The sequence below is a fragment of the Euprymna scolopes genome, chromosome 13, assembly GCF_053919585.1.
Source record: "Euprymna scolopes isolate OS-2025 chromosome 13, ASM5391958v1, whole genome shotgun sequence".
Lineage (NCBI taxonomy): Eukaryota > Metazoa > Mollusca > Cephalopoda > Sepiida > Sepiolidae > Euprymna > Euprymna scolopes.
The window spans coordinates 112,974,777-112,989,098 of record NC_136494.1 but is presented as its reverse complement, the minus strand read 5'-3'; the positions used below and the strand labels follow the sequence as shown (position 1 = coordinate 112,989,098).

The window sequence follows — 14,322 nt, the reverse complement described above, 5'->3', positions numbered from 1 at the left end:
AATAATCCACTGGAAAAAAAAAAAAAAAAAAGATGAAAGCAAACAATATACATAATATAAAAGTGTACATGCTTTCGTTGGGTGGTTCCAATAAGGGGGATCAATTTACTAGAAAGTTGTATTAGAAACTGAGGATCTCTTACAAATATTTAAATATTGATTAAAAAAATTTTATTTTTGCATTTTTAATTTTTTTTGATAATCTGGTAGATTAGTGTCCCAGCAATAATAATCTGTTGAAAAAAAATTAAAGAAAGATGAAAAGAAAAAATATATAAAGGGATGTGTGCATTGTACATGTCATCCCCATTTTCATAATGCAACGGCATAAGTATATCAATAGAAGAGGTTAAAATTAAAATTGTTTGCTGTTTTTTGAGTTTCGGTTTCTGTGCTGCAGAGAGGATGCTGTTAACAGATATAGTCCATTTCGATTCGTACAAAATTTTCACACTAACCGTATTTTGTTTTATTACAGTTTAACCCAGATATAAGAGACCTCTTACACAGTCCCCAAGGCGCTCATATCTGGGTTAAACAGGTACCATGGTTTCTTATATCAGGGTTACACTGTACATTAACACAGGCTCTAATTTGGGACGAGAGAAAATCTCTCTTATAGCCGTTTTCTTATATTCGAGTATCTTATATCCGGGTTACACTGTACTAATATAAGGTTTTCTTTTTTTTTTATCAAATATGAATTCTTTGTTTGTAAAAAATTTTTTTTTTTTTTTTTTAAATATGTGGTACTTTTTTATCAGGTACGGGCAATTAATGGCTGTTTTGGTGGGGGGGGGTATGGTTTTTTAACACCGGTTAATCATAATTTTTTAAATTTTGGACTACTTTTTTTTATTGTATTTGAAAGATTATAGTTTAAAGTTAATTTCTCAAAGAAAAAAAGTGTGAAATAAAAAAATACATGGACAAATTTTGTCTCAAATCTGAAAACCCTAAATTTCACGTAAAAATTCATGACAAAAATCGCGTTTACATTTTTCTGGCAAGAAAAATATAAGCTTTCTGGAATTATTTCCAAGTTAAGTATTAAGTTAAAGTCTTAAGATAATGAATTAATACAATAAATGTATTTAACTTTTGCAAAAATAGTAATAATTATCCAAAAATGTATCACTGGTAGCAACGAGACTCGTTCAATCGTATCAAAATCTATTCTCGCGGCAAAATTGAAATATCTATGGAAGGACAAATTAGACATAATTTATGTCTTTATTCCGGCATACCGAGCGACTTTTTTTTTTTTTGTGGAGTCGAAGATCCTCCTTCCTTCATTTAAAAATGCATAAAAGTTAATTAAATTCATTAAAAATTCATTAATTATACTATTGACAATTTATTCTTTGAAAAAAAAAAAAAAGTTAGCACCATTATTTATTAATACAGAATTACAATTGGTTAAGAAAACAATTCATAATCATTGAAAAAATTACCCACTAAAAAACTAAAGACTTACGTCAAAATTTATCATAATGTTTACGTGACATTTAAAGATGAGGGACAAAAACAGGCGGGTAGTTGAAAAGAGGAGAAGGTAGGGCAAAACAGACTGGTTTTCTTTTCAACTCTGCGCATCCGTACTTACTAGTGATGGGACGATGCCAAAATTTTTCCCGATTCCGATTCCGTTCAAAATTTCCGATTCCCGATTCCGATTCTTGTAAAATTTATACATATTTAATTAGAGTTTTTTTTGTTTGTTTTTTCGTAAATTTTCAAATTATTACATAAACCCCTGGTTAATGTCCGCGTATATTTTATCTCAAATGTGTGCCTTGTAATTGATTAAAAATTGTAACACAACAAAACATTTATTTTGATTTTAAAACAAAGCTATATTGTACCAGTTCGTATTTACTGTATAACATGCTACTTACATGAATAGTGGAAAATATTCGAAGATTGGTAGGCAAAATAAGAAAACGATGTAAGAACAATATATTTAACAACGCCACTTAGCAAAGCCACATCTCATTGTTATGAACGAATTTCTAAATAATAATATTACTATTATGAAAACCATTTTTAACGTGAGATTGCGTGAGCTTTCTGTGCTTTCTCTCGCAGCTAAATCCCTAAACCAAAATGAAATATTACTTTTATAGATTACGTGTTAGAAAATTTTTTTTATTGGCGGAAAGAAAAGCGATCATTTAGAATTTAGAGTGTAAGATCAGTTTCGAATATAAATTTAACGTAAAATGATCATCATTTCTGGCCATCCTAATTCTTTATGGATATTAACTAAAGTGTTTCCCACTAAATTAAGTTCGGTTTGCAACGTTGTAAAACCATGTGTAATCGCTTAAAAAGTAGACACCCTATCCCCAATAAGCGCACATAATTTAAAATTGGTAACACACTACAGCTCATGTTACGTTATATTTATTTGTGAAACTGACCGTCTATTTTAAATTCCTAATCGTTTTATATTAGTGTTGTGTCGATTAATCGGAATCGGGAATCGGATAAATCGGTAATTTTGGGGGTATCGGAATCGGTATTGGAATCGGAAAAATTTGTGCCTAATTTCCGATTCCCAAATCGATTCTTTTAATATTTTTAAAAAGTTCATTTTCAATTGTTTGTACCGATTATAAATATTTCTTTCTTTTAAACTATTAGTAAAACTAAAGAAGATCTAAACTTATTTTATATGCGTAAAATAAACAAAACAAAAATTGAAACTTTGCGAAAATTCGCTAGGTAACCTTTAGAAGAATGCAGTTTATTTTCAAAGTAGCGAAAGAATTGTCTAAAATTAAAGAAATATTTTGCCCAGAAAAATAATATCAAACATTATTGCTAATTAAATGAAAAGTAGAATATAAAAGTGTTGGGTTTTGTCGGTATGTTTGCTGCTCCCTCACTCGGCAATCGGTATTGACAAATATAACAAGCCGTGCATGCATGGTCCCCCTCTATGTGAGGAGGGGGGATCGAATAAAGTGATAAAAAAGTGATACATAACTGATAAAAAAACAATTTTGAGTGAAAAAAAAATTTTCAAAAGTTTTCAGAAAAATGACTAAGTTCAACTTTTGCTCCACACCCAATATTAGCCCTAAAACCTCCAGGGCTTGTGACTCTGATTTTTCCCAGGGTCAGTGATACTTCCATCAGGTGTATATCAGGTATGCCCATGGTTTTGCCAAGTTTCAGAAAAATCTAATGAATGGATGAAAAGTTATTCTGAAAAATATGTCAATTTTGTCTATTTAGAGTCATTTTGAGGTATTTTTTTTACCTCTTTTGCCCCCATGGGGAAGCTGATTACTTGTAAAAATGGACAAACGGCTATGTTTCAGGCCTTAAGACATGTAAATTTGAGTTCAGCACCATAAAAAAACACTAAATAGAGATACATAATCACATTTTAGACAAATATGAAAAAAAGAGCCTAAAAAAGGGGTGGTTTTTAGCCCTAAAAGTTCCCGGGGGGCGCAAACCAGAGTTTTGCCAGGGTCAGCGATACTGAATTTACATTTGCAACAATTGCCTTCACATTTTGGACAAGTTTCAGTAAAATCTAATGGACGGGAAAAAAGTTATGGGGCCAAAAGTGTCATTTTTGCCATTTTGGGCATTTTTGACCCCTTTTCAGCCCCTGGGGGAGCAACGAGAGTTTTCTTCAAAAAAAAAAACTCGATGTTGTGCACATCTACGTATTGGAGTACAACTTGTGGCAAAATTTCAGAAAAAAGTAATGGACGGTTATCCGGGAATCATCCGGATGAACGGACGAACGAACGCCACTGAAAACTATAGTCCCTCTCCGATAAATCGGGGGGACCAACAAGGAATGGGCAAAATTGTGAAAAGGCTTGGCCTTTGATTTAATTTGAAATATGCTTCCAGTGTGATTTTCTTTGATTCTGCCGGTATTGTTTAAGTTTATACTTAAGGATTGCTACGACGGCGCCAATGCCGTCTGAAGCCGAGGCCTCCGTGATATATATATATATATATATATATATATATATATATATATATATATATGTGTGTGTGTGTGTATATATATATCACGGAGGCCTCGCTGAAGCCCGCCAATCTCACTCAAAAGTTGAGTTGAAAGTATTATGGGGTAATTAACACCTTCGATGCCGTTGGTTTCGACAACAATACTTTTTCACACCCACTTGCCAAATTTCTCAAGGAGTTTAATATGAAAAGATTTCAAACGAATAGAGTTTTATTTTATTTTCCTGGAGCCACATTGTCTGACACCATCGCATATTTTTCTCGGGGTTTCGGAAAAGTTAAAAATATACATGAATATCTCACAATGAATTTATCAAAGTCTGGATAAAATAGATAAAGAGAAAACATTTAGAAATTTTTCAGATTGAAAAAGAAATTATATTTACATTTAAAAGTCCCCCCTCATTGAAATTCTACTTTTGGACGATATTTGTAAACCCACTAAAAACCAAATTATTTTTAGATCTAGGATGAAGCTCTAAACTGTCTTCACGTATTAAAAAAGGGTGCTTGTGCAGTTTACACTATGTTAAAAAACGAAAATAAAAAAAATATATATTCTACGTACTCGTTATGGAATGAAGTTCTCATAAAAAAATCACGTAATTTCATCAAATAGTTTTTATTTTATGCCGTAAAAACGATTTGGGAAATTCGGAATCTTCCCAAAAAAACTGCGATAATTAGTCAAGGGAGCGTAAAACAAAAACTATTTAATGAAATTACGTGATTTTGTAATGAGAACTTCATTCTATAACGAGTACGTAGATCTATAGAGTTTAGTTTTACTAATAGTTTAAAAGAAATAAATATTTATAATCGGCACAAGCAATTGAAAATTAACTTTTGAAAAATATTCAAAGAATCGATTTTGGAATCGGAAATTATACACAAATTTTTCCGATTCCGATGCCGATTCCGATTCCCCGAAAATTACCGATTTAACCGATTCCCGATTCCGATTCATCGGCACAACACTAGTACTTACCCACATGGAACGTTCGTATAATTTTTGCCAATTTTTTAATTAAATTATTTTTCTATGTTCCTGTTTGTCAATTTAATTTTATTTTTTACTTTATTTTCCAAGATTATATGAACATTATTTTACGTTGATAATTATACGTTTTTGTGTGCAATGGAAATATTAGAATCTTACATGCAAAGATTACGTTAAAAATGTAAGCGTAAAAAAAAAGTAGAAATAATTTTTACAATTATAATTTTTGAGAAAATATTAAATAAACAATGCTGAATTTAATGGTAATATTGGTAGTTCGAAAAATTAATTTTTCTTTGAGTTTTATCGAATTCATTAATATGGACTTCAGGGTCTTTTTTCGTAATGTTCCTGTAAAAATTAAATCATTTTATTGTTACAAATTTCGATGCATTATTTATATAAAAAAAGCAAAAATAAATTCTTGTGTTTTTTATTTACTACTGAAAACCATAATTTTAGTAAAGGTATTTTTTGTTTAAACAAAATAATGCATTTTCACTATGATTTAAATAAAAATAATTCGTTCATTATATTCCGTGATCATTATTTGATAAATACTGAAAATTTCATTAAAATTGGTTAATTTCCTAATTTTTGGTGAATTTTTAAGTAAAGGGGAGGGGTCAAAATGTTTATACATTTTGAGCATCGACATTCATTTTGCCCATACCTATTTTTTGGTTAGGCTACAGTGTCATTTTTTTAATGTTATCTCAAGCAAAAACAATATTAGTTACTTCATTGTCTTCTCGAAAGTAGTAATATATCCAAAAATTATGAAATTTGATAGAGTAGAAAATTTTAAAATTTTAAAAGAAAGTAAAAAACAACTTTCCTTCCACCTCAGTATTCACCATTAACTTGACAACTTTTAAAGGTTTTCAGGTATGCTGGAAACAAATATCACATTTAAATTTGAGGCAGACAAGTAGTTTTCTGGATATTAAAGACTTATTATCTAATGTAATTCATTGTTTTTACTGGAGGCCATGTTTTTTCCCAACTAAAAAGTATTAATGCGCATGTGTGTTAACCACCCCCTCCTCCACATTTTTGCGGTTTAATGAACCGTTTTTCCGTAAGTAACGTGCCAAATTTACCGAGTAGAATACCATTTAACATTTCACAAAAATTCTGTTTACATTGAGGAGGGTGGTTACGTCCCCTAACTTCATGCCGTTTACAGGTGTATAACTTGCAATTTAATTTGAAAACTATTTTCATTAATAATTATTTTCTACTTTATTGTTTTTCATAATTTTTGGATATGCCACTAATTTCGACATGCCAATTAAGTAGATACCATTAGTTTTACTTGAAATTCAATATTTCGATTTTCGCTCTAAAAACGAAGAAGCATCTAGAACAAATAATCAACCGAATTGGCTTTCTTTCCGGTCAGAATTTTTAGTAAATTTTTACTTGGTTTCCACCTTTAAGTTTTCGAGGGTAAAAATGCGCTGGTTGACCAGCTTTAAGAAGTTGGGTATTTGTTGTCAAACGTATTCTGTTTTTGGGTTAATTATTTAGAAACCTATTATTTTACATGGGGAGGGAAGGGTTTTTTTATAACTCTCCTGTACTTTAACCTAACGATTTAATCCCAAATTCTTAAAGGCATGTCTTCCAGTGGTCAACCTCAACCAGCGCACTTTCGCCGTAATTCTTTACATAAAAAGTGGTGGCCACCACACACAAAAGCGCACATATTTTTGTCGCGCAAGTGCCAGAAATATGCGCGTGTTCGCGCGTACAATAATAGTCGCCACTTTTTATATAAAGAATATCATTGCTGAACCCTCGCACTATTTTGTGCCAACTCACCGCCATCGTTTATATACTATTCTTACATGATGCGTTAGCGCATAGATGCGAGTAGTAAGGTGACTTGTCACATCACGGAATAAATTTTTAGCAGATATTTGAAATAAAGTTTTCAGAAAAAAAAAAAAAAAAAAATGTTCATTTTTCTGTGTTACATAGTTTTTGATGCTTTTTAATTGATCTAAAAATATAAGTTTTCACGAGCGGTTTACAAAATCATTTTTTTTTTTTTACATGGAGTTCACCACTTATCAAGGCCCAATGGCCACTCGGGGATAGGGGTTATTGTGTGTACAGTACTCAATGGGATAGTGTCACAATAGTATTGGAGAATTGATAAGGGTGTCATTACTTAGAGGGGGGGGGGCGGTTCATCAGGAATTTGTTTGTGTTGGACTTGAAGACATCCAGGTTGAAGTCGGGAGGAAAACAGGCAAGCGGAACAGAGTTCCACAGGCGTGCCACGTGCAGTTCTAAGAAAGAAGCTTTGTTCGTAGAATCTACGTTTTGATTTAGGCACAGATAAGGAGTGGGGAAAATTATTGACGGTGGTTTCAGCTAGTCGGGTGTTTTTTGAAAAAGATTGGCGAGGAGGGGCCAGAGAATGGAGCTCAGACGAGCACTTGCCATGGAAATAACGATACAACAAAGACAGGCTCGCTACGTCTCTTCTGTGGGAAAGAGGTTGCAGGGAAGAGAAAAGGGCATCCCCCACCAAGCCATGAAGTCTATTGTGTACTCTGTCAAGGCAGGATAGGCTGTTTTTAGCAGCTCCTGCCCAGATGTGGCAGCAGTACTCCATTTTTAGACGAACATTTTTATTTTTCGTTTTTTTTTTTTCTTTTTTGAAGGGGGGGGTATTCAATTATAGAACTTGTAAAAAAGGGGCTTCTGCAGTTTAATTTACCGTTTTTCCTAAAGTAACGCCCCTCCACCACCAATTTACCGTAAGTAATGCGCCGACATACACCGAGCAGAAGAACTGTTTAATTTTGTGAAAAATTAAACAGTTCTTCTGCTCGGTGTATGTCGGCGCGTTACTCACGGTAAATTGGTGGTGGTGGGGAGGGCGTTACTTTCGGAAAAACGGTAAATTAAACTGCAGAAGCACCTGTTAAATGTTGTACATTGAATACCCCCCCCCCAACAAAAAAAAAAAAAACGATAAATAAAAATGCTTTTGTAAATCGCTCATAAAAACTTAATTTTTTTTAGATCAATTAAAAAAAAACTTAAAACTACGCAGCAGCAGCACCAGTCGCATCACAGAAAAATGAATCACATTTTTTGGTTTCTGAAAACTTGTTATTTCTAATGTCTGCAAAAATTCTTCCGCGATGTGACAAGTCACCTTACTACTCGCATCCATGCGCGAACGCATGTAAGAATAAACGATGGCGGGGAATTGGCACAAAATGCAAAACGGTAAATTTGCGACGGATTTGAATATCAAATATGCAAACGGTAAATTTGCGACGGGTTTGAATATCAGATTCGTTGTCAGCGACCCCGAAAACCTATACCAAACACTTTATTGGTCGGTGTTCTGTTGTAGTTAAAGTAAACATTTACAAAAAAGTGTTACGTGCGCTTGCGTCAGGAAGGGAGCGACGCGTGTTTTTTATGCTGGTCGCCATGGAACTCAACACCCAAGGAGTACCAAAATTTTTATCTAACCGATGGGGACACTTGCAATTTTAATTTAAAAAATACAGATATTTTAGGGGTGGGTGGGTGGGTGCCAGCTTCTATAGTTTAAAATATGAAAATTTTGATCAAGCAGGCAGACGCCCGAAATTTTAATTTAAAAAATAAATATATTTTAAGAGCATTTAGAAACTCATTTTTAGTGTGAAGAGCGTTTTGTAATTATTCTATACTTTCACCTAACAATTTAACAAAACATACCGTAAATCTTCAATTTAACATGAAAATGCTATATAAAAAAAAAGATAGCACGGTTCGTCTTTTGCATAAGTACGCGTTATTGATTAGAAAAACCATTGGGAGGGAAGGATTTTCACGCTGAGAGGAAATAATCATTAGGGCTGTGACAACAGAATATTCCTATCATTTTTTTGACTCTCGAGTATATATCCGACACAGTTAATCAACTGAGAAACACATCACTCTATATAAAAGCATGTAAGATATCAACGGATACACACTCGAGAGTCAAAACAATGAAAAGAATATGCTGTATGTCCTAGCCCTAATAATCATTAATCAGAATGGACTATATCTGGGTCGTCACCGGTACCCTGTCTGCTCCCTCCACAGAACTAAAAAATAGCAAACAATCATTGACTGTAACCGTAAATTAAAAGTAATGTAAATAAATAATTGTTTTTCGTTCGGTTTCCCTTTCAGGAACCTCGGTTTTATTTTGCGTCGTCGTAATCTGTTATCGGATTTTACCGAGTTCATATCAACACCCATGGGGACTGATGTGTACAAGCACTAATAAGATTTGGTGCTAATGCACTTACTGATCCGCGCTATTTTTTTTAAATCGTATTTCCAAGTTTAATTAAAGTTTTATGATATGTTTTTTTATTCAACTGTAGGGCACAGAATAGATACAAAACACCCTCCCCATGTTAAGAATGGCTTTTTAAATAATAACATTATTTAAGCACAGATCAATAAGTGCACGACTGCACGAGTACCTAAGATTTTATAGTAGGTACCGACCTAAGGTAGACGGGAACATCTTGTACCATGTAATTATCCGAATCATTGTAAGTTTGAAGGAATTTCTTGAAGTGGACATGAACTGAAGCTCCCGTCCGATTTTCTTTTTTCGCACTTTCCACGAAGACGGTGGAGTTGGGATCGATGTCGAGCGACATGAAATAATCATCGGTCCAAAGTCGGAAAGCCGGCGTTTCCCGTGCGGCTCCTTTCATTTTCAAAGGACGGGAAGCTTGTACGTACTTGCGGAAGAAAAGTTCTGGGCTTGGAAACCCCTCTATCTCATCGACAGGAAAGGTCGGGCGACCAGAACCAAACTTTTGCAAATGTCCCGGTTCTAACGTCAGGTCCCGAGTCGCCCGCGCGAAGTTTACAAAGTCCAGGAGGAACATAACCATTGATATCTGTCGAGATAAACATTGCTTCATTCTCCGTTTTGTCAAATGAAGATAAAAGTAAAACGAAGGGAAGATAACTTTAACCGTCTTTAACCGGTGTAAAAATAAACTTAACAAACATTGCAGGGCGGTGTAGCCTATAAAAAGTTACCTCATAATTATTGTCTACGTTTATTAAGCGGCGGGAAGTTTGTGTACTTCTGTCATGGGCTATATGATCAATATCAAAGTTGAACATGATTGTATTCCCTAATATAAGACCATCCTTCAAGGCATTATCACCCTTTTCTGGAAAAGGAAGAGTGATTTATTGTCGTTTGCTAGCACGATTAGACTGATCTCGTGTAACACAGTTGTAGTCTAGCTTTTATATATTTAATTTCATTATTGTTATTTATTTTATTAATTCAATTTTTCCTTTAAGCCATGGTCATAAAATAATTACCAATAGAGAAAGGCTACTAAGCTAATTAGGGAATGCATAAAACTTAAGAATATCACGACAGTTAGACAATACAGACCTCTGAAAATGTGACAGTGATACATATTCACTCACACAATTTTGAGGCAGCAGGTTCAGAACTGTGGGGGTCGTCAGGCCTTTTTAGGAACTAACTTCCTCCACAAATAAATAAAAATAAAAAGAAGAAGACTTACATGCAAAACAAACGGATGGTTTATCCAAATAAACCAACCATTAACAAATAAAATATAATTCTCTTTATAATGAGTTCAGAAGTCCTTTTTAAGTGTTCGTATAAAAAAAGGAGAATGTCTTTTTTTGTTGAACTGTTCATATGTTAAAACATGGTAAGAGAGGCAATAGGTAATTTTCGCCTGTGAAATTGTATGAAGCGCGCGGAGCGGTGAAAATGGAAGAGTGATAGTAACACGCGTGGAACGTCTGAATGAAAGTGCAGTTGAGAGAGAGATTTGATGTTTGTGTGTGCTTAAATACTATTTGGACCGGCTCCCAGCGAACTTAAGAAGAAAAGTTTAGAAAAATGTCCTTGAAGAAATCCCATTGGACGGAAACATCACGTGGGGTGCTCTGTACTACGTCCGCTCGTTTTGAGTCGATTTAATATATAAGGCCACGCCGGAATTTGCGTGGGAGTTATTTTTTATTTTTCACGCGCCAACATAATCATAATCATACTGCGCGCCTAAATTGTATTTATTTTTATAACAATTTTTAATCCGAATCTTAACCATGTCAACTGGCACAGAACACAGTGTGAAAGGAAATCGCTGGTACATCTCTGAGCAAACACTGGTGTGATTATGCAGAGTGTCTAATGTGAATGTATATTGTCACAGGTTTGAAATGTTCAACCACAGCACAGAGCAGTATTTAAACATTGTGGTGGGCAAGAACCATAAAATAATCTGTAGGCAACAAAAGCAGTTGTTATATTCCAGTGAGTATATAGCAGATCTAATCCAAGCAGATCATATACTCTAGTGGGAATGGCATCATGGCAGGAAATATGTAGTATATATATCTGATGGCACAATGCTGTAGATACTGAAGAGAATCCAAGAGCACTTTGCCAACTCTGACGAACACTAGGGACCAGTATTGTAGAGGACTAGGATATATAAATCCTAATCCTGTTACAAAAGAAAATAATGAAACGAATGGAATGAAGGAAACAAAAACTCAATTGATGGATAAGATAAATGTGTCGTTTATTTACTGTTGAAAGAATGAATGTTTTAGATATAACATGTGTTCATGTCCGCGCGGGTGTAACCATCGTTTGCTGCGGGACTGGTGGTGTAGAAAGAAAAGGAAATGTGTGTTCATCTCACTATTGTTTGTTCGCACGTGGGAAGAGAAGTGAGTAATATAGTAGAAATGAGAATGATAGTCCACCGTGTAGACAAAGACAAAGGATAGTAGTTAGCAGTCAGCTACGCGAAGGTATTCTCAGGGACAAGTTGTATATATATAGAGAGAAAGACTGAGAATGTCAATCCAGTTCATGGAGAGAGAAAGCGTATAAAGTGTACATACTGTTTGTTAGCTTTTTGTCCCACATAGTAGCAAGTGGTGTGAGGCACGCGCGTGCGCGCGCCTGCCAAAACGGCGGTGGCTGGTGCGCCGACCACTCACCTCGGAAGGCGAGTTGGAAAAGGAAGATGCTGCTTATTGCTTTTGCTTTTATAATTGTTTCCAGTGGTCTTTTGCGCATGTATGGATTTCCTTTGAAAGGGGAAGTGACGTTGTCCATGTGTGTGTGTGCGTGTGTGTGAGTATGTACGCGAACATGAATATGTGTACGTGTGTGGATGTGGCCGCGTATGTTTGTGTGCGCATATGTATATGACAAGTAATATAGCTTGAGATGTGAATGCATGTTTTTGTGTGAGACTAGAAAAGGCTCGCGCAGTATTCCAAGTGGGGATGAATCATTGCCTTGTAAACCCTAATCAGAAAATGCCGTACATGAGGACTTTGGTAGCTGAAGATGTGCAATGCGTAAAGCTCCCTATTAACCCTGTCGGACATATAAGACAAATGTTGAACAATATGAATTATGATGAGGTTTGCAAAATATTCAAAAATGGAACTGGTTCGTTGGCGTATGATTACAATGAAATAAATTTAATTTTGGTTTCATTGTTACCACTACAACTTATTATTTTTAAACTATCTTTTAATAAAAAGTAATAATAAAATAAACACTAAAAACAGTGAGTTGTAGTAAAGTTAACTGACCATGTGAAATGTGGACTAAACAAATCAATAATTTTTAAATAATAAAATAGTGTTTTCTTTGCTTTTCATTATTTATTGACATTTTCTAACTCTGTCATTTATTAAAAAATGTTACGTTAATGTGTGTGTGTGTGTGTGTGTGTGTGTGTGTGTGTGTGTGTGTGTGTGTGTGTGTGTGTGTGTGTGCGTAAGGTTAGTGGGCGAGAACACCATCAGAGTACTTGATTGTTAAGAAAATTTAAAAAAATAAGAGCATAATGATTATTTATATTTGTGTTACAGAAAATCATTGGTTAGGGTTAGGGTTGGGGTCAAGATTAAAGACTAAAGTTAATTTTCAAAAGAAAAAAAATATTTGTAAAAGGAAACAAAAAAAAAGATGAAAAATGTTTTTTCATGGTGAGCTAACTAATTTAGCTAAATTTTGAAGTTAAATAAATTAATTCTAAAAATCCTTTAAAAGATAAATATTAGTTTTCTGGGTCTATTTCAAAGATAATTAGTAAAGTAAAATACTTAATATTGAATTAAATGAATAAAAAAAAAACACCTTGTTTGTACAGAAATAGCTTAATTAGCTCCTAAAAGCGAGAGATTCTTGCTTCATTCAACCAAACAAAAACAAAGTCCTCGTCACATGGATTATACGGAAGCTCAATATTTCAGACAATTAAAAAGCTTTCTGTAAATGACGTCAGGTAATTAAAGAGAGGTAGGGGTGCTGTTTTTCTTTTTTTACCCCAAATGTGCATCCATACATTCCTATCGTGAACGTTTGTATAATTTTTACCATTTTTTAATTTAATTATTTTTCTATGTTCTTGCTTTTAAATAATAAAAAAAAGGTTTATTTTTCAAGATTATATAAAAATTATGTTATACCGAAAGTTTCACGTTCAGGTAAGCAAAGAAAATATTAGAATCGTACATATAAAAATTATGCAAAACCTGTAATTAAAAAAAAGTAGAAATATTTTTTGCAATTATAATTTTGTGTGTGGCAATATTAAATAAACAATACTTAATTCAATGATGTCGGTAGTTCGAGAAATTAATTTTTCTTCAAGGTATATCGAATTCATTAATACAGACTTTATGGGCTTTTTTCATAATGTTCCTGTAAAAAGTAATTTTTTTATATTGTTACAATTTACGATGCTTTATTTTCATAGCAAAAATAAATTCATGTAGTTTTTTTTACTACTGAAAACCATAACTTTAGTAAAGGTATTTTTTGTTTAAACAAAATAATACATTTCCACTAAGATTTAAGTAAAAATAATGTATTCATTATAGTCCGTGATCATTATTTGATAAATACTGTTAGGATGCCGATAATGAATGATAGCCCGTTTTTATTTTTAGAAAACTTAAAACTTTATAAAAGAATAGAACACAAATTGATGTATATTAAGACTAAATTTGATTTAATAGTAATTATTCAAGAAATACAGAAAAACAAGAATTAATTGAAAAAAAAATGAGTGTTGTTACTTCAAATAACTAAATCTGATGTTGTTTCATGAATTTAAAAAAAAACTAAAATTCATTAATTTATTTGACTGTAAGCAATTTGAAAACAATTTTCTGAACATATTTACCAAAATAAAACCATTCAAAAAGTCACTTACGCAATCTGGACTTGGGCGAAAAATTCAATTGCCTTAGCATTTTCC

At 33.4% G+C, this 14,322-nt stretch overlaps 1 protein-coding gene across 1 annotated transcript in view; it reads right to left on the bottom strand.

The window, feature by feature from the left end:
- LOC145292148 (tRNA wybutosine-synthesizing protein 5-like) overlaps nucleotides 1-10,021 on the bottom strand; it is a 51,095-nt gene extending 41,074 nt beyond the window's left edge. Inside the window, exon 1 of the mRNA XM_080138277.1 lies at nucleotides 9,524-10,021. Within this exon, the coding sequence (XP_079994403.1) occupies nucleotides 9,524-9,951 (428 nt within the window). The 5' untranslated portion in view covers nucleotides 9,952-10,021. The remainder of the gene's footprint in view (nucleotides 1-9,523) is intronic.
- Nucleotides 10,022-14,322: the final 4,301 nt, after the last annotated feature.